The 26,036-nt window shown below is 37.9% G+C and overlaps 3 protein-coding genes across 3 annotated transcripts; all 3 read right to left on the reverse strand.

The window, feature by feature from the left end:
• Positions 1-1,264: 1,264 nt before the first annotated feature.
• LOC121427443 (kelch-like protein 26) lies at positions 1,265-8,355 on the reverse strand. Its single transcript, XM_041623832.1, has 3 exons — positions 8,202-8,355; positions 2,946-4,080; positions 1,265-2,368 (listed from the first exon to the last, which is right to left on the reverse strand). Exons 1-3 carry the CDS (start codon positions 8,202-8,204, stop codon positions 1,617-1,619), a joined length of 1,890 nt encoding a protein of 629 aa, XP_041479766.1. The 5' UTR covers positions 8,205-8,355; the 3' UTR covers positions 1,265-1,616.
• Positions 8,356-12,397: 4,042 nt separating this feature from the next.
• On the reverse strand, positions 12,398-12,796 carry LOC121427293. Its single transcript, XM_041623631.1, has one exon. The coding sequence runs from the start codon at positions 12,794-12,796 to the stop codon at positions 12,398-12,400; it is 399 nt and encodes a 132-aa protein (XP_041479565.1).
• Positions 12,797-13,963: 1,167 nt separating this feature from the next.
• LOC121428165 (trypsin-1-like) lies at positions 13,964-25,575 on the reverse strand. Its single transcript, XM_041624761.1, has 5 exons — positions 25,338-25,575; positions 23,131-23,356; positions 20,240-20,505; positions 16,687-16,838; positions 13,964-14,778 (listed from the first exon to the last, which is right to left on the reverse strand). The coding sequence occupies exons 1-5, from the start codon at positions 25,381-25,383 to the stop codon at positions 14,620-14,622; spliced, it is 849 nt and encodes a 282-aa protein (XP_041480695.1). The 5' UTR covers positions 25,384-25,575; the 3' UTR covers positions 13,964-14,619.
• Between the last annotated feature and the right edge of the window lie 461 nt (positions 25,576-26,036).

Raw genomic sequence — 26,036 nt, forward strand, 5'->3', positions numbered from 1 at the left:
TGAATTAAATTATCAGAATTTGAGTTTTGTAACGGCATTTGCTTGCTGCTCTCCGTGTTCTTTATTAGAGTTCCATGCGTGCTTCGCACACTCGGTGCTGCGCGAACTTTGCATTTCATGCCCAGACAATCAATGCATGGTTTTCCTCCCTTAAAATAATACAGTAGAGTGCTAGGGTTCATGGCCCAGTACACAAAGAGTTAAAGGGGAAGTTCACCCTGAAGAAAATTTTGTTGTAAAAAAGGCAGAAAATATAGTAAAAAATATTGGTGAAGGTTTGAGGAGAATCCGTTATAAAGTAAGAAAGTTATTATACTGTAATTCAAAGTTTTGGATTTGTGACGTCATAAACGAGCAGCTGCCCCATGTGTTATGTAATATAAAAATCATGAATTTCAAATTTTGTATGGTTCCTGATGACTTAATTTTGTTTTCTATTCATGATCGAGTGTGAAATGATTTGTCTATTGATATACAAAAGGTACAGTGAAAAAACATTTTCAATTTTCTGAGAAAATGACATTTATTTGATTTTTTACCATTTGCTATGTATGTATGCTGCTCGCATATGACATCACATATCAAATAATTGAAATTCTAATAACTTTTTGATTATTTGGTGAATTTTTCTCAAACCTTCGGCAATATTTTTTATCATTTTTTCTGCTATTTTTACAATAAACTTTTTGTCAGGGTGAATTTCCCCTTTAAACAGAAAAGGTGTATTTAGGGTAGTATTTACAAATCATTAAAAGCTGATTAGTTCACAAAAGAGATATAAATCTTATGTTCACTTGAGTTTTTAAAAACATTTTATTATTAAGTTTCAAATAGTTAATTTCAGTCAGTGGTTATATGATATATAAAACACATTAGCAAAATATATGAGTCATAGTTATATGTGTGTATTTTTAAACAAAATATATAAAAAAAATTTAAACAAAATTAAACAAAATGTTATTCATTCATCAATTTATCTACAGTTATCCGTTTTAAAGGATTTTAGTTTTATTAGAAATTCAGTAGTTGTAAATCAATCATTTTTCACTATCATATATTTTGTGCTCAAGATTTGTTCTGTAAAATGTGTAAAGCTGGTGCTGCTTCAGGCCAACTAAAAGGTGGGGAAATATATGGTGTCAAATGACATCCACAATATGATTGTTAGAAAGATTCCTATATCAGTTTGCAAGACAAAAGTGAAAAAAATGGTATTTTTTTCTAATGTTGTAGTTTTACTAACTAAAATGTTGCTTTGTGATGATTTTGGTCATCACTTTCCTTGGGATTGTTTCATCAAGCACCTTGTCACCGATTTTTTACTGACAAATTAGCTTCCAGCCAATCACATGCAAAGATTTTAGTTTTAAGTGAAAGTAGCTCAATGAAATGCTCCCAATGTGTCTACATTGCCATTCACACATTTCCTTAAAATTTTTGCCTTCATGATGTAGTAACAAGGTCTATACATTTCAAGAACAGTAAGTGAAAAAGCAAATCCCTGAAGGGTAGGCATTTGACCTGTATGAAGATCAGCAGTTGTTTGCCTTTTAACATAAGTTAAGACTGATTGTTGCATTTGATTTCTACTGTTTTGTTTCCAAGTCTTGAAAGGGTCAATGAACTATCAGAGCAGATGGTGCTTGTAAAGCACTTGTTGAAAGCCTCATGATAGGGTCTGGCAGCTGACCAACCAGGGACCATGTTCTGCTCTGGATGTCAAAGCATTGTATGTCTGCATAGCGTTTGGCCTTCTTACCGCTGTAACCTCCGAACACGTAGATTTTATCCTCCAATGCTGCGGCTGCTGCGAAGCACACGGGACGTGGCATGTTCTCGATGGTCTCCCATCTGTCTGTGTCAGGGTCATAACACTCCATAGACTCACAGTCTATCCGCTTAGCAGATGAGTTTCTCGTGTTGCCTCCAAAGACATACAGCCTACCTCCAACTGTGCACATCATGTGGAACGCTCTTTTTGATGACATGGGAGACATGTGGATCCACTTGTCAGACTTGGGATGGTAGCACTGGAGGGCGTTGGTGAAGTGACGCCCGGCAACGACTCCACCTGTGACGTATATCTTGTCATCCAGGACCACACTGGCATGCCCGAACAGTCCTGTGTACATGTGGCTTACGTAGGTCCACGTCTCCGAGGCAGGGTCATAGAATTCAACGCTGGCCAGGGAACCATGGGCATTCTTCCCCCCAACTGCATACAGTCGATTGTTGAGGCTGTTCATGGTGAAGACAGCGCGGCGCTTCTGCATGGGGCATAACTGTGTCCAGGTTGAAGTTTTGGTGTCGTATGCATGGACAGTACCAATGCTGTCTGCTGCCTTGCTGTGTGCAGAGTGTTGGCCTCCTGTGCATAATAAAGACAAGAGAGATGATAAGTAGTAGAAAATTAGGACAAGGATCTGAAAGACTTGTTTAGAAATATCATTGTGCAATGTGTATGTGTACTTACAAAGTCAAACTTGCTGCCTGTACATTAATTTTATCTTGTCATCAAAATACTTATTGTATATTTATATACACAATCAACTAGACTGTATGTTATTCCGGGATTTTTGGTAATGAGAACTTATGAATGCATAAAGAAAAGCCCCAGGATTTCCTCATTGTCATTGCATATATAGCTTGAGCATCCTGATCAGACAGGGGATTCGAGGGGCAGACCATTATTTACACAATTTACTGCCTCTCATATAATAATGAAAAAAGTGATGTGCAACATATAGTGCTTAATATCGTGATCATGTGCTGTTCAGGTATTCAAGGAATTACTTCCTACCAGGTACCCATGTACTTCACCTGAGTGGAGAAGGGCAAAAGTAGATAATTGCCTCAAACCTCAACTGTATTCTTACAGTTTTCTGGCACCACTTCTTACAGTAGGTCTACTGAAGAACTGATTTCAGAGAACCCTTCATACTAACCTGCAACATAGAGGAGACCATTGAGAACAGCACTGGCATGATCTAGCCTACAAATAGGCATTTGAGTTCCTTCTGTCCAGTCTCCTACCATTGGATTGAATGTAAAGGTTCTGTCAATTGGAGCTCCAGTGGTATCATCTCCACCAACCAACAGGAATGATGTCTTCCCAGGGGCTTGGGTCATCTGAGAAGGGCGAATGCAGTCTTGAGTATGAGAGGCAATGCATGATAACAGCTTCTGCTTCAGTGGCGCATCCTCCAGTCTAACCAGGTTGGATTCTATGGAAGAGATCTCAGCGCGGATGGCTGACGGGAGAATATCATGGAAGCGGATCGCGTCAAGTAAAGGTTCTGTATGCTGTATTCGAGCCTCAGGGTCACTCTTGATCCAAGATATCAGGGCATGAAGCAACTCTGCTGCAGAACCATTCTTGAAAAACTCTTCAAGTTGACTGATAGCCATGATGTTAGCAGCCGGGATGTTCAAGAAGTCATCACTGCTATTGACAAGTAGCGTGAAATTCTCTGCGATATATTTCTCAATGCTTGTTGTGATTTTCTCACAATCAGCCTTCCCTGCCTGTCTCAGTGCAAGGAGGTATGTGTCAGGTTTGAGCAAGGTCCTGGTTTGTTCTACACAGTGCTGCTTCAGTTCTGGCATTTTAAGTTTAACTGCAGCGCAGAAGACATCTAAGATGTGCTCTATGGAACAGTCCTCACCAAGCTCAGATGTATACATGAATGATGTCACCGAACGGAGTGTTCCGACAGATATCCCATCTAACTGAATCTCTGGTTTGTTGACCGGCGACTTTCCCCTTGAAGCAATCCTCAGAAGCTGATCTCTCAAATATTTGCTGTTTGCTGCAAGTATGGTTCGGTGAGCGTCAATCTTGGTCCCATTGGCTACAATGGAAACATCGCAGAGGAGACCCTGATTGCGGAATGAGTTGAGTTCCTTTAGAACGCGACCGCCGTGGATGGAACTGAGAGAGCTGCTGATGAAAGATGAAGATTTGCCAGAAGGTTTGAGAGGAGAACGCCGGCCAAACGATGCAGGAACATTCAGTTTTACAGGGTTCTTTCGAGGTGACAGATCGTTCAAGAGGAAATTAGGGGAATCAGCAGACAGATCCTGTATCAGAAAATGAATAAAATTGGTGCTAATTTTCTGGATAACAAATAAAAACTTTGAAAATGTTGTTGTGAAATATATTCAAGCGAACCTAAATTACAGAGGTTACTCAGAGTTTTGTCCGAAACAATAAAATTGAATCAATATCATGTGATTTTTTCACAACGATTTCTTTCATGTTGTGGACATAGGTCTATGACAATGATGCTTTCAACGTTTTTTTTTGTGTGTGTGATTTGGTAACACGCCTTAAGAAAACAGACACACGGCAGATAATAATAATGGTATTGACTTAAATTGTAAAGTAAATGAAGCAAAGTTAATATACATCCAAGTACAGATGTGGAGGGGAGGGGTCACAGGGGAGTAATCCGTTTGGATAGCAGGGAGTGGATGCTTCCTTGTATGTTACAAATTCTTAATTGAACCCTGATCTGATGGAAGTTAATGCCCTTTTTCCTTCACTAATTAATCCTGTTTGAAAACTTTTTTCTTTTCACTCGTATTCTTTCTGTTGGTCAAACTCATCTATACTTTTGAAAAAAAGTTTTCATGGTGGTGTTATTTTTTCACAAGTTCTTATACCTTTTGTCTTCATGTTTAGTAGCATACGCATACGACGTTCAATACTATCGCCCAAATTGCGCCGGGCTTGGCATTTATTAAGCTTTCCTAGTCGCTTGCTTGGTTGCCACTCTTGCAATTATTCATCTAGTATGATCAACATATGTGTACGCTTAAAGGGATGGTCCGGGCTGAAAGTATGTATAACTTAATAGAGTAGAATTCACTGAGCAAAATGCCGAAAATTTCATCAAAATCGGATAACAAATAACAAAGTTATTGAATTTTAAAGTTTAGCAACATTTTGTGAAAACAGTCGTCATCAGGGGCGTAGATAGCGGGGGGGGGGGGGGGGGGGATGGGGGGGGGATGCATCCCCCCAGAATTTTAGGTGGGGGGATGGTGTGTACAATCATCCCCCCCCCAGGTTTCTGTGGGGGAAGAAGCAAAACTATACAGTAATAAAGCAATGAATGCTAGTTAAAATCAATCAATGATAATAGCAGTAATAATCATAACGTACAGCAATGACAAACATGATCAAAATTGGACTTTTATTCAGAGTCAATCATCTTATATGCATTTACAACTTGCAAGTTTTAAGTAATAACAACTGTCTTGCGTCGTCATATACATTTAAGGATCGTTATTCAGAGTTTCACCAAGTACATTTCCTTATAATAATTATGTATTTGCAAAGGAGATAAGTTCAAAATATTTCATTACAGATTTAAGAAAGTGTCGTTTAATCACTCCCTTTCAGAGCAATTGCTTTCATAACACATTAACACTGTTCAAACGAATTAATAAGAAATTACCTATACACATACACTGACCCTTTTCCCTGCTGGCCATGTCCTCAACACCTACTTTGCAAAGGAAAGGTGAAAATTTTCAGTCTCTAAGGAGCGAATTAGTAAATGAATGATTTTGGAATGAAAGTGCAAATTTTGGATGGCCTCAGTGATATCCGAGGTTTTTTTCACTCAATATTCACTCTTTCATATATTCACTCCTTAAAGAGTGAACTATTTCACTAATTTTTTCAGAGTACCGTGACTTTGCGCTTTTCAAAGAAGGTACAATCAATCAAATGAATCAATATATAGACATGCCTTAATTCACGAAGGCAGATTGAATCAATCCATGGATAAGATTAATTTATGGTCTAAGTTAGCGTTCATACTTTTGTACTTATACATGTACTGATTATTGAATCGTTCAAGAGAATAGGAACTTAGCAAGTATGTTCCTTTCGAGCGTGTTACCTGATACTGCCATATGAAGCATTAGTATGCCTGTTTTTCCTTCATGTTGGGCATTATAATCCTTTACTGTTAAGGACTGTTTTGCATAACTATATTGGGTGAAAATAAACGTCTTCCAGTTTCAAGAAGAAGTAAGTCGAGGCGCAATGTATTTTGGAATTACTTATACCAGTGATTTCTGTACGTGCGCAGTCTTCTAGGTTTGAAGGTTATAAACTGACATTTCCTTACCTATGTTTTTATCATAATCATCATAACAAGGTACATAATAAGAAATGAATCGAAATTATAACAAGTTCTATACAGCTTACTTCCGACAACCCGGTGAGGTTTATTTCATTTCCATACTTAATTCAATCAAGCCTTTGTAATCATGGTAATTTTAAACAGAGTGTGCTTATCATTTTAGTGTCCGCATATCTGCACGTGGATAAGAAATATAATGTTGAGCTTTTTTTATTTTACCCCTTTTACTATAATTGTAATTGATATTTTTTTTAGTTATTTGGCTGTTTATTTGTTTATTCCTTTAGTTGTTGATTCATTCGTTTGATCATTAACAATATCGCTACTTTTAAAAGAGTATACTACTATACTAGTAAAATAAGGAATACTAGTTATTCTAGATCATGCTTAGCAGGACTGTCATGACCAAGATGATAACTAGACATCCGACAAATGACATTTCTCTTATGATCATCTTTACTCATTGTCATTAATCAAACAAAAGATTACTGCCATGAAAAATGTGTAAGGAAGTTTGTTTATTACTGGATGCCCTGTTTATTGCTGAAAGCAAAGTGATTAAAAGACACACGAGATAATCCATGAGGCAGATCGTGTTATTTTGTTATCTTTAACTCGTCTGCTTTGGCCCATGATATTTTGTTTTTATCGAGTACGTTATCTCCTTCATTCTTTATATTTATATATTAATTATGTATATATATATATATATATATATATATATATATAGTATGACCCAGCTAGGGATCATCCCCCCCAGGTCTAAGGACCTGTCTACGCCACTGGTCGTCATGAATATTCATTAGGTTGGCTGATGATGTCACATCTCCACTTGTTCTTTTGTATTTTATTACATGAAATTAGGTTTATTCATTTTTTTCTCCAAGAACTAGAAAAATTGGATTAACAACTGATTTAGTGCATAAGATATTCATTGCTGCACCTTATTTCATTATAAGGGAGACATATTATTCACACAAGTATAAATGATGAAAATATAATGATTTTAATAAAATGATTTTTAATAATATGTAATAACATAAGAAAACGGAAAGTGGAGATGTGACATCATCATCCCAACTAATGAATATTAATGACGACAGTTTCCACGAAATATTGCTAAACTTTAAACTTCAATAAGTTTATTATTTGTTATCCGATTTTGATGACATTTTCGGCATTTCTGCTCAGTGAATTCTACTCTATGTATTATAAGATATAACTATTTGCAGCCCGGTCCATCCCTTTAAGACTCTGATTTTAACTTCACTTCTAGAATTGCTCTGGTCATGATAATTTGAGAGCAATACAAATTCTCATACGAACTACAAAACAAACACAACAGAAATATCCGAAAGATTGGTGGTCGGATGTACAGTGTATAATTGATTGAAATACCGTCCTCAAAAGTCAAGGAGAATCTCGGCCTCTTAAAGTGAGTTTCTCACTTTAAGGAGGCCTTTATGATATTGCCAAGGGGTCATGCAGCTATAGGTACAAGTATCATATCACTTGAATAGTACCATGACGTCTAAACGTCACAACGTCATTTTACATTAACACTTCTTAATTTTGACGATCGTAAAAATTGTTAGATTCAATATAAACGATTTATATGTTTTCTATGCCTCGCCGTATTTCCCCATTAACCAGGTATTGGAGGCTCGTGAAAAATATTATTTTCCTGGAAACTGAATAAAATGCAATTTATGCTTCATGTTTTTACAATGTAATGCAGAGTTGCAAAATAATACTCATTTTCGGTATTTACATGATTAAGAATTGAACAATGAGAAGAATACTGATGGCTTCATGCAAAATACCGATTTCTGTTTCAGTTTTATGTGTCGTTCTATGATATTTCGTTGAAAATACCGATTTTCAGTTTTTCAGATACTGAAACCTATCTTCAGGTTGGCAGCTCTGGTAATGTCACTCTAGTCTAGACCCATACTTGTAGGCCTATATGAGTCTGCTTAATTGTAATGTAAACCACACAGTGAAATAATATTTGTCCCAATTTAATTTTTGGTGATAACTTACCATGATTCTGTAGCCTCTTTATACTCGTCCAATGAACCTTTATTGTTGACAAAACATGTTCTGCAAGTTTAAATGATGGCAACACCCCGTCTTCCTCTTCTTGTACGCACGAAACTCACAGTGTTATTGAGAAGAGAGGACTAGTTGTGTACATTTAAATTCTCCGCCACTGGTCGGTTGCTATTGTGAACGGGACGCTGTGTGCTCATTGACCCGTGCTATTCGAGCAAACGAGTATTGATTATCAGGACTCCTTTCAGGGGTCTTTTCACCGAACCTTCATTGACAAATATCCCTGAATAGAAAATGATGGTAATGGTAGATAATGATTTCACCAAGAGCAACGGCGGGTGTTGGTTGTGGGTTAAACACTTCTCTGCAAAGAGTGTTTACATTGTTTTTCTCCTGACGTGCAATTTTCACCCCCAATATCTCGCCCTTGGTTATTTATTGTTTCAATTCAACATTTATTCCCCGGCATTTTGATATGTAGGAATGAATTTTTCCAATGCATTTAAAGTAGACACGGGCCTGCATTGAATATGAGTTAGGCTAAAATTAGTATAGAAAAATTATAAGTATATAAAATTGCATAAAAGTCGGAAGTTAAATCCATGAATAAGCTGCTGGAAGCTGAGGGTCCTGAATTCGAGAATTGGTTGCAAGGCTGCATCATATCCCGTGACGTCACATGAGGCAGGTCCATAAAAAAACAAGTACACACCTAGTAAGAATGCATTTAGCATTTCCATTTATTTGAATGCAGGGGCCCGTTTCATAAAGCTGTTCGTAAGTTACGAATGACTTTGCGCACGACTGGAGACCCTTTCTTGTGCCAAATGATATATCCCTATGTAGCTGACTTATGCATAAGAACATGTTCAAGTCGTTTGTAAAGTTGTGCGTAACTTTACGAACAACTTTATGAAACACCACCCAGGATAAAAGAGCACAATTTCACGGGCATAGGTGCCGTGGTCGGGGATCGAACTCCGGACTTTGAAATGTCTAGTCAGTCGCCTTAGACCACTCGGCCACTGCTCCTCCTTGTGCTCGGATTTCGATATTGATGATTAAAGTACAAGTCCACTCCAATTAAATGTTCATTTGAATAAAAAGAAAAAATTCCAACAACATAACACTGAAAATTTTATAAAAATCGGATGTAAAATAAGAAAGTTATAACAATTTTAAGTTTCGCTTAATTTCACAAAACAGTTGTATGCACAACCTGGTCAGTATGCAAATGAGTTTTATTTCTCCCTGAACCTGTGTAAGTTCAGTCAAGTCGGTCCTTATAAAATCTGTAAAAATCGAAATATTTCATTATTCAAACAATAAAAAAACAAAATAAATAGTGAGTGAGGGACATCATCGATTCTCTCTAAATATTGTGCATATAAGTATTTTGTGAAAAATAATCGAAACTTTAAAATAAAATAACTTTCTTATTTTACATCCGATTTTGATAGAAAAATTCAGCATTATGCTTGTCTAATTTTTCTTAATGGATCCATGGATTAATCAACATTATAAGAGGTGGACTTAACCTTTAAATAATATGGTGTCAGGTTCAAACAAATATACACACAATAGAACGAAAATAGAACTCGTACGCGAAAAAATTACGTTCATTTTCGACTGAAAATCACAAACTGATAAGACCTCCCGGGCATGACGTCACATTCAGTCAGTTCAGAGTTATTTTATAAGTTTGGAGAGCGTGCTTCTCTTTTGTCTTACACAGTCAGTGAAAAAAAGTTGACTAATTTAATTTGATTCATGTATATTGAAGTTATGTTTGGGCAAAGGCTTTGTTTCAACTTAAATTCTTTGCTTTATCTGTCTCCGTTGACACTTCTCTTCCCCTCTGTTTTCACACTTGTCTCGAACTGTCCCGATGTATGGTAACTACCATGGTAAGAATGCTCATCAGCCCATTGGAATTAAAGGAGAATGAAACCATTGGAACAAGATAGCTTGTGTGAAAACAGAAAAATCAAAGAAACAGATTAACAAAAGTTTGAGAAAAATCGGACAAATAATGAGAAACTTATGAGCATTTGAATATTGCGATCACTAATGCTATGGAGATATCAAATTGGCAATGTGACAAAGATGTGTGATGTCACTTGTGAACAACTCTCCCATTACTTTAGTATATATTTCACTTGAATTGCCTCTTTTATCACATTTATCCATAGATCATGTGTTCTTTCTACATGAGGGCATGTAATACATATTTTCTAAAAATACATCATGGATAAAGAGTTTGTATCATCATAAAAAAAAGCAAAAAGAGACATTTTGAGGGTATTTTATAGTCCACCAAAGGGAAAGTTGTTCATCAGTGACATCACACATCCTTGTCGCATTGCCAATGGGAGGATCTCCATAGCATTAATAGTGATTGCAATATTCAAATGCTCATAACTTTCTCATTATTTGTCCGATTTTTATCAAACTTTCTTTATTCTTTTTCTTTGATTTTTCTGTTTCTATACAAGCCTATTATTTGTTCCAAAGGTTTCATTCCCCTTTAAGGTCTCCGCGGCAGTTACCTCTGGATGGCAAAGTTACGGTAATAGTAACTTTTATGCAACGGGCCCTTGATAGTTTGGTCCTGTTAAACACATTGGCCCGTATTCTGAAGTCAGGTTTAACTTAGACCATAGTCTAACTCTGTACTAAAATTATGGGAAGCCAAAAGTGTCAATATTTTTATTAAGTTGTGTGTTATGTTCACCGTGTTCTTTCCTGATTCATCGATGGTGAAGACAATCATCTATTTATACTTCCTACACAATTATGAATAATTTTGAGAGGCAAATGAGCTGAAATATGATATCTCGATTGTTGGGGATTTATGTAACAATTGGCCATCCATACTTAAACCACAACTTTAAACCTGAGTTTAAGTTAAACCCGACTTCAGAATACGGGCCGCCAATGTGCCTGTAACACCGTTTTTATAGTATATCACTCTACTACAGTGATTCACAAAAGCTCTTTACAACCGCTTGCATATATCTCTTGATTCTCATTTTCAGTCAATTGAAAACAACATATACCACAAGAACTCGTTATCTCAGTGTAGTACTCAGTCAATGAAATAAAACAGTCCAATAAGTTACTGCAATATATCCTCCCTTTTTATTATTTAACATGATTCATTGGTATTTTCAACCTATTATTCACTGTCATTGAAGCTCATCTGACTTTTTTAATTGGTTTAATCGTTCTCCACCATTTTGCCACTTACAATTCTTATTGTGCTTATGTATCCGTAAGCTGTCTGCCTGTAAACTTTGATCAATATTAAAGAAACACGTGGACTTATACTAAAGTTTACTCTAAATCAGTTCCAGCAGTTCATTGTCTGACTGAATTCCAGCTTGTTGATTGCCACAGGAGCGCTATAATTTCCAGGCACAGACCCTGATATCAACAAGTAGGTCTTCATTAAGACTAGGACAAATTAATCTTGCTCTCAGTTGAAGAGACGAGACAGTCATTGTCTTTGTGTTTTAAATTTTCATGACTAAATGCGAGGTCCCACTGGGGGGAAGTTGAATTACGCATGAATTGCGAATACAAATTTCGGTCATTCGTTGTCATCCGCATTAAATTTGGGAAAAAAAAATAAAAATCCACTTTAAAATTGCGGATACATAAAAGATGTACAGCGAACAAATTACGATTAAAAGCGGAAATATCACGAATAAAAACAAATTACCTTGCGAATGCTATTTTACGAGGGATATTGATTGTAAAATTGTGGAATGTATTGTAGACATAACGAAAGTAATGCGGAAGTATAACACATGTATTGCGGACAAAAATAGGATGCTAAACGATTATTGCGGAAGTATTACGTATGCATAGAGAATGCAATGCGCACGTGATGCGGAAACAACGGTCGCATTGCGAATGTGATACATTTGAATCAAGACCATATAACATAAGAGCACTCCACTCTTCAGCGTCGTGCTCGAACCTCCACTGTGTCAACAAGGTTTTGGCCCCTTCACCATTCTCCAGGAACTATTTGTCCATTCTTCAGCTGCCGGTCCACAAGCCTGTTCTGTAGGACTGGGTAGCGGGTGCGCATTAGGTTGTGGAGCAGAATGCAAGTCTTCAGTATCAGCCTGACTGTGTCGGCATGGTGCTGCATGGTGGTGAGAAGGACTTGGAATCTATATATTCGCCATGATACCAAATATGTTCTCGACGACTCTCCTGGCCCTCGACAGCCTGTAGTTATAGATACGCTCTTCCCTGGTCAGGGCCTTTGCACTGTATGGCTTCATTAGGTATGTTCTCAGAGAGAAAGCATCGTCGCCCACAATGAAGTATGGGACATCTTGGGTGTCATTGGGTAAGGGATCTGGATTTGGCCAACCCATAATGTCGCCGTTCTCGAGACCTTGCTTCAGCTCACTTTGGTTGTATATTTGAGCATCTGATGCGGAACCGTTTCCTGATACGTCAGCCAAAAGAACCTTGTAGTCAGAACTGACCAGGGCAACTAAAATGATACTGAAAAGCCCTTGTAGTTGTAATATTCCGAGCCTGAGTTTGGGGGAGCTTTGCATGCCACATGCTTGCCATCAATCGCGCCGATTGTGTGAGGAAAGTTCCACCTCTGCAACCAGTCATTGGCAATTTCACGCCATTCTTCATCGTTGGTAGGGCAAGTCATCTGTTCATCAAGGTACTCTTCTGATATGGCTGTACATACTTCTCTGACAACTTTGCTGATTGTGTTGTGAGGGACCCTCCAACCGTACTGCATGTCCCTGTATTTTGAACCAGAGGCAAGGTGGCGTAGCGTTATGGCCACTTTGAGTCCAGGCTCTAAGTTCGCTCTGAAGTTGGTCTGTGTCTTGAGCAGTCGAGGAGTGAGCCGGTTCACCAGTTCGTCAAACATGTCTGGGGCATTCTCATAAAGTTCTGGAAGGCACGTGGATCTTCGTTACGCAGCTCCACCATCAATCTATCGTACATGCCCAGATCTAGTCTTCTGCCAATACAAGGTCTCCCCCAGACAGCTCTTTGATTTCTCCTTCGCTTTCTTTTCCGTATTTGGATCAAACGTTGAACTTGGAAGAGAAGATTGTTATGTTGTTGGATGGCTGCAACTATCAATTGTCCGTGATGATCCATGGCAACATCCAATATTCTACACAACTGTTCTTAAAATGACGGTCAAATTTCATTTTCTGTTACATTTATATAGTAATCTGGGTTTACGATGAATGTTTGCTGTGTACTCGCAAATTGTTCGCGAAACAGTCGTAATACAAACGCACTATTCGTGACCAGTCTGTAAGCATTCTTTATAAATTATTATAGCTTGGTATAAAGTCGTATTAGGCACGCTATGCATTCGTTTCGCATTCTATCCCAGTCCGCTACTTATCCGCAACCCCATGTCCGTTGCGGATATCACAGGATAACTGCGAAAATTCAGCGCATACATTGAGTATGCATTGCGTATGCATTGAGCATATAAACCGGATGATTTCCGCTCCCAGGAGTTTTGGGCAGCCCAAAACTCCTGGGAACGGAAAAATGTGCCTTTGCGGATGATTACGGACATGTGCGGAAAATAACCGTCTTAAAACAGCATACTTTACGAATATTGCGGATGTTTAGCGTCTGTAATCAAATTTTATCCGTAATTTATGCGCAATCCATCCTAAATGTCACTGGGACCTACATGGTGACTAATAATGCGGGGTTCTTTTTGGCATTTTCTGACACTCTATTCATGTTCCACGCGTCTATACCCCTGCACACACAGTTCTCATGTTGTGGATGTTATCCACTCCTCCGGCCCTTGGTTAAAACACTTTTTAATGATAATTTTATATCTTCCACACCTACTGTTTCAGGGCATACACTTTCATCTTTCCCCTTCTCTCTTGCATTTTCCAGGATACAGTCCCTTATTGAAAGAATCAATAAGAAAACATTCTATTTCTGCTGAATATTTAGACCACTTTCCTCGAATGAAGGGTTTGCTTAGCAAACTATGTGTACAGAGAAGCGCTTTGCTCTTTTTGGTTTTACAATGCTAACTATCAGACGATGACTATTTGGTAGTGCTGAAAACTTTCATGAGAAGGTACTCTGTTTCAGATGTCTTATTTAGTTACTTGGCTTATTGTTATAATACTCATAGACTGTGAATAGAATTGAATGAAACTGACAACCAGGAACTTATATTTTGATTATGTATGCTTGTTTCTTAGACGATCAGAACACAGTATCAAACGTTTTGGATTTTATTATGTCATCATAGATTACAACTCACGAGCGTAGAGGGCGTCAACACTTTGCATTGCCCTCTACGTTCGTTGATTACACTCAATCTTGGAGGAACTGTGATATGTTTTCTGTCTCATACGAAGGTTCAGTTAATGTAACTCTGAATCCAGTCGTAGTAGTAGGCCACGTTGGTGTAGACCCCATAGTAACGTTCCTTGGCACAACCGTGGCCAAAGCTCACGACTCCAGCAAGTTCCCATTGACCGTCTGAATTTTTAACCACCAATGGTCCACCGCTGTCACCCTATCCATGGAGAACAAGAATCAGAAATAAGTTCTTGTACAGTTGAGTAGTAGGGAGTCTTCGCATTTAGTACGGGGAAACTCTACAACGCATCAATTCCTTTGAAATTGCAATTAAAATCTTAAAGGAGAGCTGAGAGGCTTTTTTTTTAAAGTTGTTGGACTGGGACGGCAGATCATTCGAAGATTTGCACCGGACGAACAATTGCAAATATGTCGTCCAGGGTCAAGAAATTCCAATGCTGCGCCGGCCGCGCGTTTCCGTTTTACACCCTGGCGAAGGCATTTTCCGGAAAAGTAGCCAAAAAGCGACTAGTGAAGAGTCCACGTCTACGTTTGTTTACATTATCAGCTGGGCGCGCGATCCAAAGTCCGCACCGAAGTTATCCGCAGAAAATACATACCGTACTTGAAAATGCAGCTGAGCTTATAGTTATACTTTCCAGGTTCAATACGAAAGTTTGCCTTGATCATTTGCCTTTCCGATTCGCTGATGTCTGTCTTTCTCTCTATCTGTCTATCTCTCAAACTCTATATCTATCTATCTATGTGACTGCAGTATTTATCTAATAATCTTCTCTGTCTCTCTCATTCTTTATCTAACATCTATCTCAAATTCTCTATCTCTATCCATCCATCTGTCTGTCTTTCTCTATTTCTCTCTCTCTACCTACCTATGTAACTACAGTATCTATCTGTTAATTTGTCGCTCTTCTCTCTCATTCTCGATCTATCTGACATCTATCTATCTCTCAAATTCTCTATCTATCTCTCTATCCATCTGTCTGTCTTTCTCTATTTCTCTCTATCTATTTATCTATTTTTGAACTAGAGTATCTATCTGTTAATTTGTTGATAATCTTCTCTGTCTCTCTCATTCTTTAATTATCTATTTAATATATATCTCTCTCTCTCTATCTATCTATCCATCTGTCTGTCTTTCTCTTATTCTCTCTATCTATTTATCTATCTATTTTTTAAACTTATCTATCTGTTAATTTGTTAATATTCTTTGTCTCTCTCCCTCTTTATCTAACATCTATCTATCTCTCATCTATCTATCTATCTATCCTTCTCTCTCTTTCTCTCTCTCCCCCTCTCCCTCTATATATCGACCTCTCTGTCTCTCCCCCTCTCTCTATTTATCTATCTATCCATCCATCTCTCCCTCTTTCTCTCTATTTCTATCTGTCTATCCACCTCTCTCTCTCTATTTCTATCTATCTATCTATCTGTCTATCTTGTCTCTATCTATTCATCAGTCTTCTATATCTTTCTTTCGGCAGCTTCTAAGTGTATCAATCCATCAAACTTCAATTTGTCTTTCCTGTGTCGCACGCTGAATGCAACCAGCGACGTGTGTAGACTCTTCACTAGTCGCTTTTTGGCTACTTTTCCGGAAAATGCCTTCGCCAGGGTGTAAAACGGAAACGCGCGTCCCGGCCCACCAACTTTCGACAATAACCCCTCAGCTCTCCATTGTGATTTGACTTGCATTTTCAAAGGAATTGATTAGTTGTAAAGAGTTTCCCGTAAAAAAATGCGAAAAATAAAAAATAAGTGAATACAGAAGAAGGACTGTCAGCATAACAGCGGTGATTCCGTCCGTATACAGTTTTGAAAGTGCATGTTCGAGCACGGTATTGACGTCCCTCCTCCTCCTCTCCACATTGTTCCCGCTATTCTAAAGTGTGGATTTCGTTATCATTATTCATAGTATTGAAAAATATATCGGACGAAATTTACGAATAAAGGGTCTGATTAATATGATTTAGTTATGTAGAAGATGTAGACAGAATACCCCCACTAAAAACCCCAAATAGCCATTCACTCTTCAAAGTTGAACAACAGCATTGCAATACTGGTTTGATATGCCTATATTAAAGTTATGTTAGTTTTGTATACCTACCTGGCAGGAATCTTTGCCCCCTTCGTATAGGCCAGCACAAATCATATAATCGGGATTGTAGGTGATACCGCCATAAGCCCGCTTACAATCAGTATCACTGACAATGGGTACCATAACCTGGTGGAGAACATCCGGAGAATCCCCGTCAGATTCTAGAATTTTCATGGCAAAAAAAAAACAGAAACGACGCCATATTTTTCTTCCTGTAGTCAGTCAAATTTTTACTTTCCAACGACTTATTTGCTCTCGGTCGACCAGAACCCCCCTCTAAAATCTTTCGCGATATATCCACTGCGCGATTTTTTTGGACCGCGCCATTCGCTGACTTTTTACTTTCAAGTCTCGCGAAACTTTTTAGACCAACTTTTACCGTGTTTACACTTAATCGGCATTTGGTTCAGAACCGCGAGCCGATTCAAATGCCGATTAAGTGTAAACACGGTGTTTGTGACACCCGGGCACGCGGTTAAGAAATTACGCAATATTATTATGTAAGTGAATGTCGGACCAAAATTGCTCGAAAACGTATTATCATGCACAAAATAAATACTAAATCTGTTTCACCTAAAATTTGTAAGTGGTTGATGATTCTAATTTTTTAATTTGATGCTACCCATGACTCATATAATGTCCCCGATGAATTTAGTGGAAAAAAAAACAAAATAAAAAGATTAAAAACAAAGAAATGCGTAAGATATTTTAAAAAAAAATACACAATAAAATTGCTGGTACCGGATTTTTTTCCTTTACAGTTGTTAGGATTGCCATTTAGAATATTTTCACCACAAATTATTTTTCAAGGAGCTTTATTTAGTGAATCAGAGCAAAACGTATGATTTCATGAAGAAATTAGCTTAATTAATATTAAAAATATATGAATTTTGTGCAATTTATATCTGCAATGGCGTAAATTATGTCACTCTTAACCTTCGTGCAAATTTTCTTCGGGATTGCGCAATCCGCGGTCGAGATCTTAGGGGGACGGGCCTAAAGGGCCCCCTTCAGGACTATAAACTCTCAAAATAGCCCAGAGAGTTAGGGTTAATCTCCAAAATTAAGAGGAGTTGCGAGTTGCGAGAAAGTGGCAAATAAAGGCAAATCAACTTGCGTCTAGGTACGACTTAGCAACTCCTTGGTGAGGCCATGCAGATCTGAATAATAGCGTTGGACTTTTCACAGCCGCGGCGCAGAATGAATTGAACAACGCAGCAAATGCATTGAAAATGCAAATCAAGTCACAGTGAAGTCTTTGTCGAGGTTCGGAATAAATCGGAAAAGCAAACGACATAGGCCCGAATCCACAAAGGTGGACTAAAAGTTATACCCGGGGTATAAAAGTGTCATTTGACGTCATTTTATCCATGGACTAAAGTTAGCACCTGGGTATAACTCAGCCGTGGGTTAAATTTAACCCCGGATGCTAAAGTTAGACCATGGATTAGTAAGTCCACCGTTTGTGAAAAGTGTGGTGGACTAACTTTATACCCGGATATTAGTTAACCTCTGGTTAAATTTAACCCCGGTATAACTTTAGTCCTTCCTAATGAATTCGGGCCATAATGTTTGCACTGAATTTTTCGTCACCTCCCAAACGTCAGACGAATAGGCAGTTCCGATTCATCGACCCTCGACAGATACTTGATTGTGATTTGACTTGCATTTGCTGCGTTGTAAAAGAGTCTATCGGACTTCTTCTTGACTACGGGGAAACTCTCTACAACGCACCGATTCCTTTAAAAAAATGCAAGTCAAATCACAATGGATAGCTGAGAGGCATATGTCGGAGGTTGGTGGACCTGGACAGCATCGGAATCGTCCGATGCAAATCTTCGGATGATCTGCTGTCCCAGTCCACCAACTGATCGACAAAAGCCTCTCAGCTTTCCATTGCGATTTTAATTTCATAAAGAGTTTTCCATAGGAAATGCGAAAACTACCTATAGGCTATTCTGCGCCGCTGTGCGAAAAGTTCCTGATATCTCCACGGTTCGGCAGTACCGAAGTGTAACGTCATGATGTCATAACAAACCGACTGGTTCTAAACAGAGTCGCAGCTGACGATCATCTATACACATGTGTATTTGCAAAAAATGTGATGTGCTATAGAAACAAGCAATATACAGAGTGAGTCAGAAAAAATGTCCCACTTTTGTAAAGTTGAATTGTTTAAAATATGAATATTTACTCATTAGTTTCATGATATGTCTTCGATAGAGGTATCCTCCAAGTACATTCAAGTACCATTTTCATTTGATCCCGTGCACGCATGACTGAACATCGGACAATCTTTAGAAGACTGTCAGATCTCACTTGCGCCAAGTTACTGGGTGATGAATAAAACAGTGCTTTAGACAAAGACAGTCTGACAGACAGACTGGCATGCTCACACACACACACCCAAACACACACAACACACATGGTAATAACTGGTTCATAGTTTTCTCTTCTCTGATTAAGCATTGATTTTTTGCAAGATCGCTGAATGTTTAAGTGGTAATTCCCGACAATCTTTCCCCTTAAAACACATTCACTACCACCATCATATAATCATCCTCATTGTCATCATCTTGATCTTCTTCACCATCATCATCATCAAGTGCGCATAAATCCAATATGCTGGTTATGTCTTTTGTTGGTTAACAATGAAAATTTACAATGGATGTCTGTGCATTTGTTGCACTTGCCTACAAAAGGGCTTGCCTGATTTGGCAGCAGTCACTTGAGCGTCTTTTTTACAGTAGCAAAAGTACACGAATCATGGTCGTCCTCAATTCACAACCCAACATAGGTCATTAATGGTCACCGAGTATGCAAGGACTCAGAGTGTAGCAGACTAGCAGTTGTTTTGCAAGGGTTTCGCCGCTGTTACCCAGATGTTCGGTGTTCCAGCAGAAAGGCTGTTCAGAAATATCACCGTACAGGTGATATTTGTGTGTGTGTGTGCATGTTTGAGTGGATCTGCCAGTGCGTGTGCATGTGTGTGTGTTAGGGTGGGCGTACGTGTGTGTGTGTGTTTCAGTCTGTCGGACTATCTTTGTTCAAAAGAGTGTTTTACTCCCCATTCTGTAACTTGGCGCAAGTGAGATCTGACCGTCTTCTAAAGATTGTCCGCTGTTCAGTCATGCGTGCACGGGATCAAATGAAAAAGGTACCTGATTGTACTGGGAGGATACCTCTATCAAGACATATCATGAAACTAATGATGAAATATTCATATTTTAAACAATTCTACTTTACAAAAGTGGGACATTTTTTCTGACTCACTGTAAAGCGATATGAGCAAGTCGGAATACTTTCGGGTCGGTGTTTCATAAAGCTGTTCGTAAGTTAAGAACGACTGGTGGTCCTTCGTGTGGTAAATTGTATTCTAAATTGCCGCCCCTAACTTACGAACAGCTTTATGAAACACCCACCCGGAAGTATTCCGACTTTTATTTGTTTAGAACCAGGCCGCCATGACACCATGGCAACTGACGTCATCGCTTCGGTACTCTATAATGATGAATTGAACAAAGGTTTCTTGCAATGCCCCGTATGACCAACTTATACGTACCTAGATGTCCCCAGCCAGTAACATACGAATCTTTACCATCAGCCGGCCTATCTGAAGCAATGCAGGCTGGCGAGACGTAATCATTCATTTGGACACTACCCTTGATCTTTATAAGGGCTATGTCATGATCGTGATCACCAAAAGGATGGTAACCTGGATGCAGAATGATCTCTTCTGCTTCGAGCATCTGGCGAGTGCTTTCCCCCCATCCTTTTCTCTCGTGAGCTCCCACATAAAATAGGTAGTCCCATAGTTGCATGTCATTGCTGCAAAAATGACACAAAAAGTTAATTTACAGTGCGTCCCAGGAAAAAAAAACGAAACTGAGAATTATCGACGATCTATCATAACGTAATCACAAATACAATAGACTCAGTAGGCCTACTTATCATTGTAAAGCTCAGAATCTCCTCTTACACACACGAGTTGTCCATCACTTATGCATGAGTGAATAAAGACAATGCGCACAATGATACCAAAAGTCACTTTTCGGTATCTGAATCAAACAACAAAACATTATTTCTATTCTGTGGCCCCTACAAAGTAACCAGGTCCCCATGGCCCTTGGAAGCGGGGATGCTGAGCACTTGCACTGCATAAACTCCAGTGTTGATTTAACTCCAGCCCGGAATCTAAATATGTCCACACCAGAGAAGTATTGAAACAACACCAATTTGGAATCAAACCAATGTTGTTTTAATACTAATTGGGGTTGTATAAACACCTATCTGGTGTTAGACCAAAACTAAACTGGTGTTGTTTCACACTTCTCGGGTATGGACATTCCGGGCTGGTGTTGATTCAACACCAGAGTTTTTGCAGTGTGTACCTTCAAGATTTGCCTGGGGGTACTTGCGTGTGTTATTCACTAAATAGGCAGCACCACCATGGAATTCAGGTAGGTGTGCAATAAAAAGTAGAATATATAACCAAAAGCACCTTAATTATGTAGTGACTTTCCACAATTTTTATTTTTTGGTTTTGCTTGTCAAAGTTTTCCTCGCCAAGATCACATTCATTCTGAAGTGAAAGAACACCTTTTTTTTTGCTTGTCATTTTTCTTTCAAACCTGCAAATAAATCAACTAAATAATTACGAACGCGAAGCGCGAGCAGAAATGAATTTATGGAAAATGTACCTGTAAAAGACTGCATGCATTTAGCAATGAAGGCGTTAAATATTTTACAAATCAAATAGTGCGAGTGCGAAGCGCGAGCTGAATTTTTTGACATTTTTACCCAAATAATGGAAATTCTAAGCTTTAACTAATTTATATTCTGATCTTAAAAAGAGTCAATTTCAACTCTATATTTCAAGCACTTTGTAGGAAAATTGTGAGGTGGATATGGATCGCACTTAATTAAGAGCTGATATTTTTCATTATTTTCACTTTGAGTTTTGACATAGGACCGGCACATCCTTAAGTCATGTAATTATATGAAAATGAAGACTGTTTTCCTATTCTTCTTGCTAAGCGTGAAATTAAACAAAAGGGACTATTCAATTATTAAATTAATATCTTATTCATTAATGCCTATGAGGGCGCAAAATCTGACGATAATTATGATGGCCTGAAAACTGAACATTACAAGCACTTTTGTAATTATAAATAGGATGCATCAGTTAATATATTATTAATCATTAATGCGAGCCTAAATGTCACTGTCATGAATAGGGGATTTTAAGTAGTTTGTTGTGTAATCAATATTGAGACATACATAACTCGCGAATCAAAATGCGAGCGTGCAGCGCTAGCTGATTCGTTTTGACAATCAGAACCGAAAAAGGATATTTTGAAAACTTTATGGAATACACGAAAATAATAGGTACCTGATAAATCAAAATTTGCACAAGCGCGAGCAGAAAATGTCAATATTCAAACCACAAAACTTAAATTTTTACAGGGCACTTTTTAAAATCAATGTATAAATCACACAAAATAATGAAAGTTCGATTTTCGAGATGAAATATGTATTTTTGTAATATATTGACTTCCAAACTTGATATCTCAACTCCATATTGTAAATCACCTGATAGGCAATGCGAGCGTGAAGCGCGAGCGAAAATTTTATATAGTGGCATGAAAGATTTTCTTAAATATTTTCCAAGTCTTCCCCTCATCTTATTTTATTCACTGGTCTTCTTATGCTTATGTTTCCCCTTCTATTTGTCATCTTTTTCCCTTTTTCTTTTTTTCTTTCTTTCCCTTTTTTTCTTTTTTGTTGCTCCACCAATAGGGGGGGGGGGGCGGGCCCCTTGCCCCCCTGGATCCGTCTATGCCTTTGGCTTCCTCTTGCGCGTAAAATCTGAGCGCCCTCAAATGCACGAGAAAGCTAGCCTATGGAGATGACATTCATGCGCTTTTGTCAGCCGCGAATGAGTATCATAGGGGGCAACTGGCTGCATTTTCGAGTGTGTGATCCGCGGAATTTCATTTTTTCCTACATGAATTATATATTGCCGATCTGTTTTATAAATTAAATTCACATCTCCAAATTCGTTAATGTGACGATGCAGACGTTTTGGCTCTTCACAATATAATGCAAAATGCTCTCGGCACAAGCGAATCGTTCTCGTCGTATCGTGTATATTATATTTATTTATTTATTAGAAAAATTTATACAGGATAAAAAAAGATCAGCTGAATTCCTGTCTTACATCAACGTCATGATTTTAAAAGGATAAAAACACATTAAGTTACAATAATATCATGATTCAAAATACATGAAATACATATAAACTTAGCTATTAGAATGTGATAACATAAATACTGTGAAAAATGTTGTGAAGACATTAAAAAGTGAAATTATATACAAGTACCACTGTGATTTTTTTAAAGAAAAAACAAAAGGGTCTATCAAAGTTCGCGTTCTTCAGTGCCTCATACTTACTCATCAAAACAATGAGCTGCAGAAACGATCCAATTTTCATTAAGAAGGGTCGCTCCACAGTAATGGTACCAGTCTTTATAAGTATAGGTGTACTTGATCACTTGTGTCATCCAAGGCCAACTGTTAGGCTTGGCTTCGTGCCCTCCAACGATAAAAGTTGACATATCTAGTGGAGTAATTGCTGGTTTACCACACGTTTCGTCCTTTGGTGGATCAAAGATCCCTCCTATTATTAGTTTAAAGGGAGAGAGGATATGGTATATTAAATAGCCATGTGGAACGCGGCAACACAACAGGACGAGGCGGCACCAATTATTGGAGCATTTTAGCAATCACTACGCAGACACCTATTACGCAGATAATCTTATGTCAAAAACCCTTCATAATAAAGCAGCCTTTGTCTAAAATCAGTGAATTAAAACAACAGTGCCGTCCTTGATTCTGGACAGACAACATTTTGCATGTTTTTGTCCGGTCCGAATCTGCAGGCGATGTGCTGTCCCAGGCCACCAACCTTCGACAGGGTCCTCCAATTTGATAATTTTGATTTGACGGACATTTTCAATAGATTTTCAATGTTGCAGAAAACGTCTGTGTAGTGGATGCTAAAATACGCTATTATAAAAAAAATCAAATGAAATAAATATTTATCGATAGGGTGAATGTACCATTTGAAAATGGTTTTATGAATCATAGTTAACTGTTAGATGAATTTAATTATTATTTTTAATTTCGTTTCTGCATGCATGTCATGACAATGTACAGTGCGTATCAAAAAAAGTTTACACTTTGAAAAAGCCCTGGAAATTAAAAATATGCAACATGTGGGTAAATTTTTCACTTATAAATTTGGGTTTGGGTCTCATCTATCCAATGAAAGTAAGTTTTGACAGAATGTTACACTTGAGTGAGCACTGTCCATTTTGGGAAAGCTCGCAGAAATCTGTTTGCGCAGAAATGCTCGTTTTCACGCTGTGTCAAGGGGAAAGGGTGCCCCTGCGAAACATTTCTCATACATTTCCCTTGCACTTTGAAATAAAACGGATACATTTAAGCATTTTGTAACAATTTTGCCACCTAGATTTAGCAAGCACAACCTCTACCCTTTTTTTCAGCTGGATCTGAGGACATAACTGACTTTAAACAAAAGTTTATATCAGCCATCTCCTGCATTTTTTTACTCAGATTTGATCATTTAAAGTGGGTTTAAATTTTATTTTTCATTTAATACTTGTTTCTCCATACTTTTCTTAAGCTGGACAATGATTAACAAAATGAAAATCAAGCCCAAGCCATTTCATGTAAATCATAGCTCAGTGTAAAGCAAATACCGTCATGATGGCCTCAGTGTTGGACGCAATGTGCTCTTCGAAGTTTTTTGGGCAAGGAAACAAGTTAAAAAAAGTAAAAGATATCTTCAAATCAAATTTACGAGCTAAATTCCACATGTTCTTCATGATTAAGGTCTACTTTTATTCGCATAACTATTCCAAAGTTCTGCGCAAATCATTTTCACCAACTTTTCAAAAGTAAGTGGTGCTCACTGAAGTGGAAATATTTTTTGACAGTTAAATCCTCTTTTGCTTAAATGGATCTGTATCAATGTCAAAATGTGGAAAAATCTTCAGGATGTTACAAATGTATAATTTTACAGGATATTTTTTAAGTGTAATTAATTTTAATACGCACTAGTGTGACCATCATAAAAATAAATACATTACCTTTTACACAAAAAATGTGAAATTATGAGCATTTACATAACTGATTATACCAAGGTTGCAGACGACATACAGTGGTATGATAATATAAGCAGATGCTTGAGCCTTTGGATATGTAAAGTACATACATAAATATTTAAACAAAAATGTTAAAATGTCTAAACGAAACTAGCTAATAATAAAGGAAAGAAAAAAAAAACAAATATGCAAATCATTATGTCTGCATGTGCCACAATTATTCACAAAGAGTGTGTGAGGCGTAAAAATGCTTTGAAATTATATTTTTCTTTAAGTTGAAGTTATCCAGTACAACAAATATTTTTCTTGGTATAGAGATGTGAAAAATATTAAGGGTTACCAAACCGATGGGCAATTATTCTTTTTTTACTTCGCAGCGAACTCGTGGCTCAGCACGAGTTGGGCAAACCGTTCAACAAATATAGTTCAGTAAAACAAAATACTTTGGGTGATAGAAGATCCAGAGCTTACCCTGGATGGCGCCCAAAGCGCAGGCGAGTACGAAGAACCTCAGCATGATGAAGAAATGATGACCGGTAAACAACTTGAAGCCGCAATCCGATGAATGAAGATATTGCTGAAAAGATGTTACATTAAATACATTTTTTTTCGCCAGGGACCGGCGGACCACGTCTCAGGATATAAGGGTTTGGTGCCCCTTATACCTTGGGACAACAACTCGTGCTCTATCCCCCTCTCATCTTGTCTCACTAATGCATCACTATTGTGTGAAGTCGAAGCGAAATGCCACGTTGCTGATTTACCTACCCTCTCCGATTCCTATGTCACAGTCATACCGGCGAACCGACTAAAGACCGATCAAAGTTATTACGTTATTACCAATGACAGACAACCGATCGGTTAAGAATCGCTTTCGTTGGTGTTGCTGTTGCACTACCTTTACAAAAAGACCTGATCATGCCCACTGCAGTATCTTAACCTGTGTAAATAAACCAATGACGATATTACTAAATTGAGGTTCTGAAATTGTGTCAGGTGTGCAAGTACCCATGTTGATGTAAAGTAAAATACATAAATTTTGCTGACAGTTAACGAAAATTATCTTTTCTCAGTACCTGGAGAAGAGTGTTTATTTTGATACACTCGTTCGATCAACTCACTGAAATCATTTGAAAAGCATGTGATAGATAATATTCCTGTAGCACTGAG

This window comes from Lytechinus variegatus, chromosome 14 (genome assembly GCF_018143015.1).
Source record: "Lytechinus variegatus isolate NC3 chromosome 14, Lvar_3.0, whole genome shotgun sequence".
Lineage (NCBI taxonomy): Eukaryota > Metazoa > Echinodermata > Echinoidea > Temnopleuroida > Toxopneustidae > Lytechinus > Lytechinus variegatus.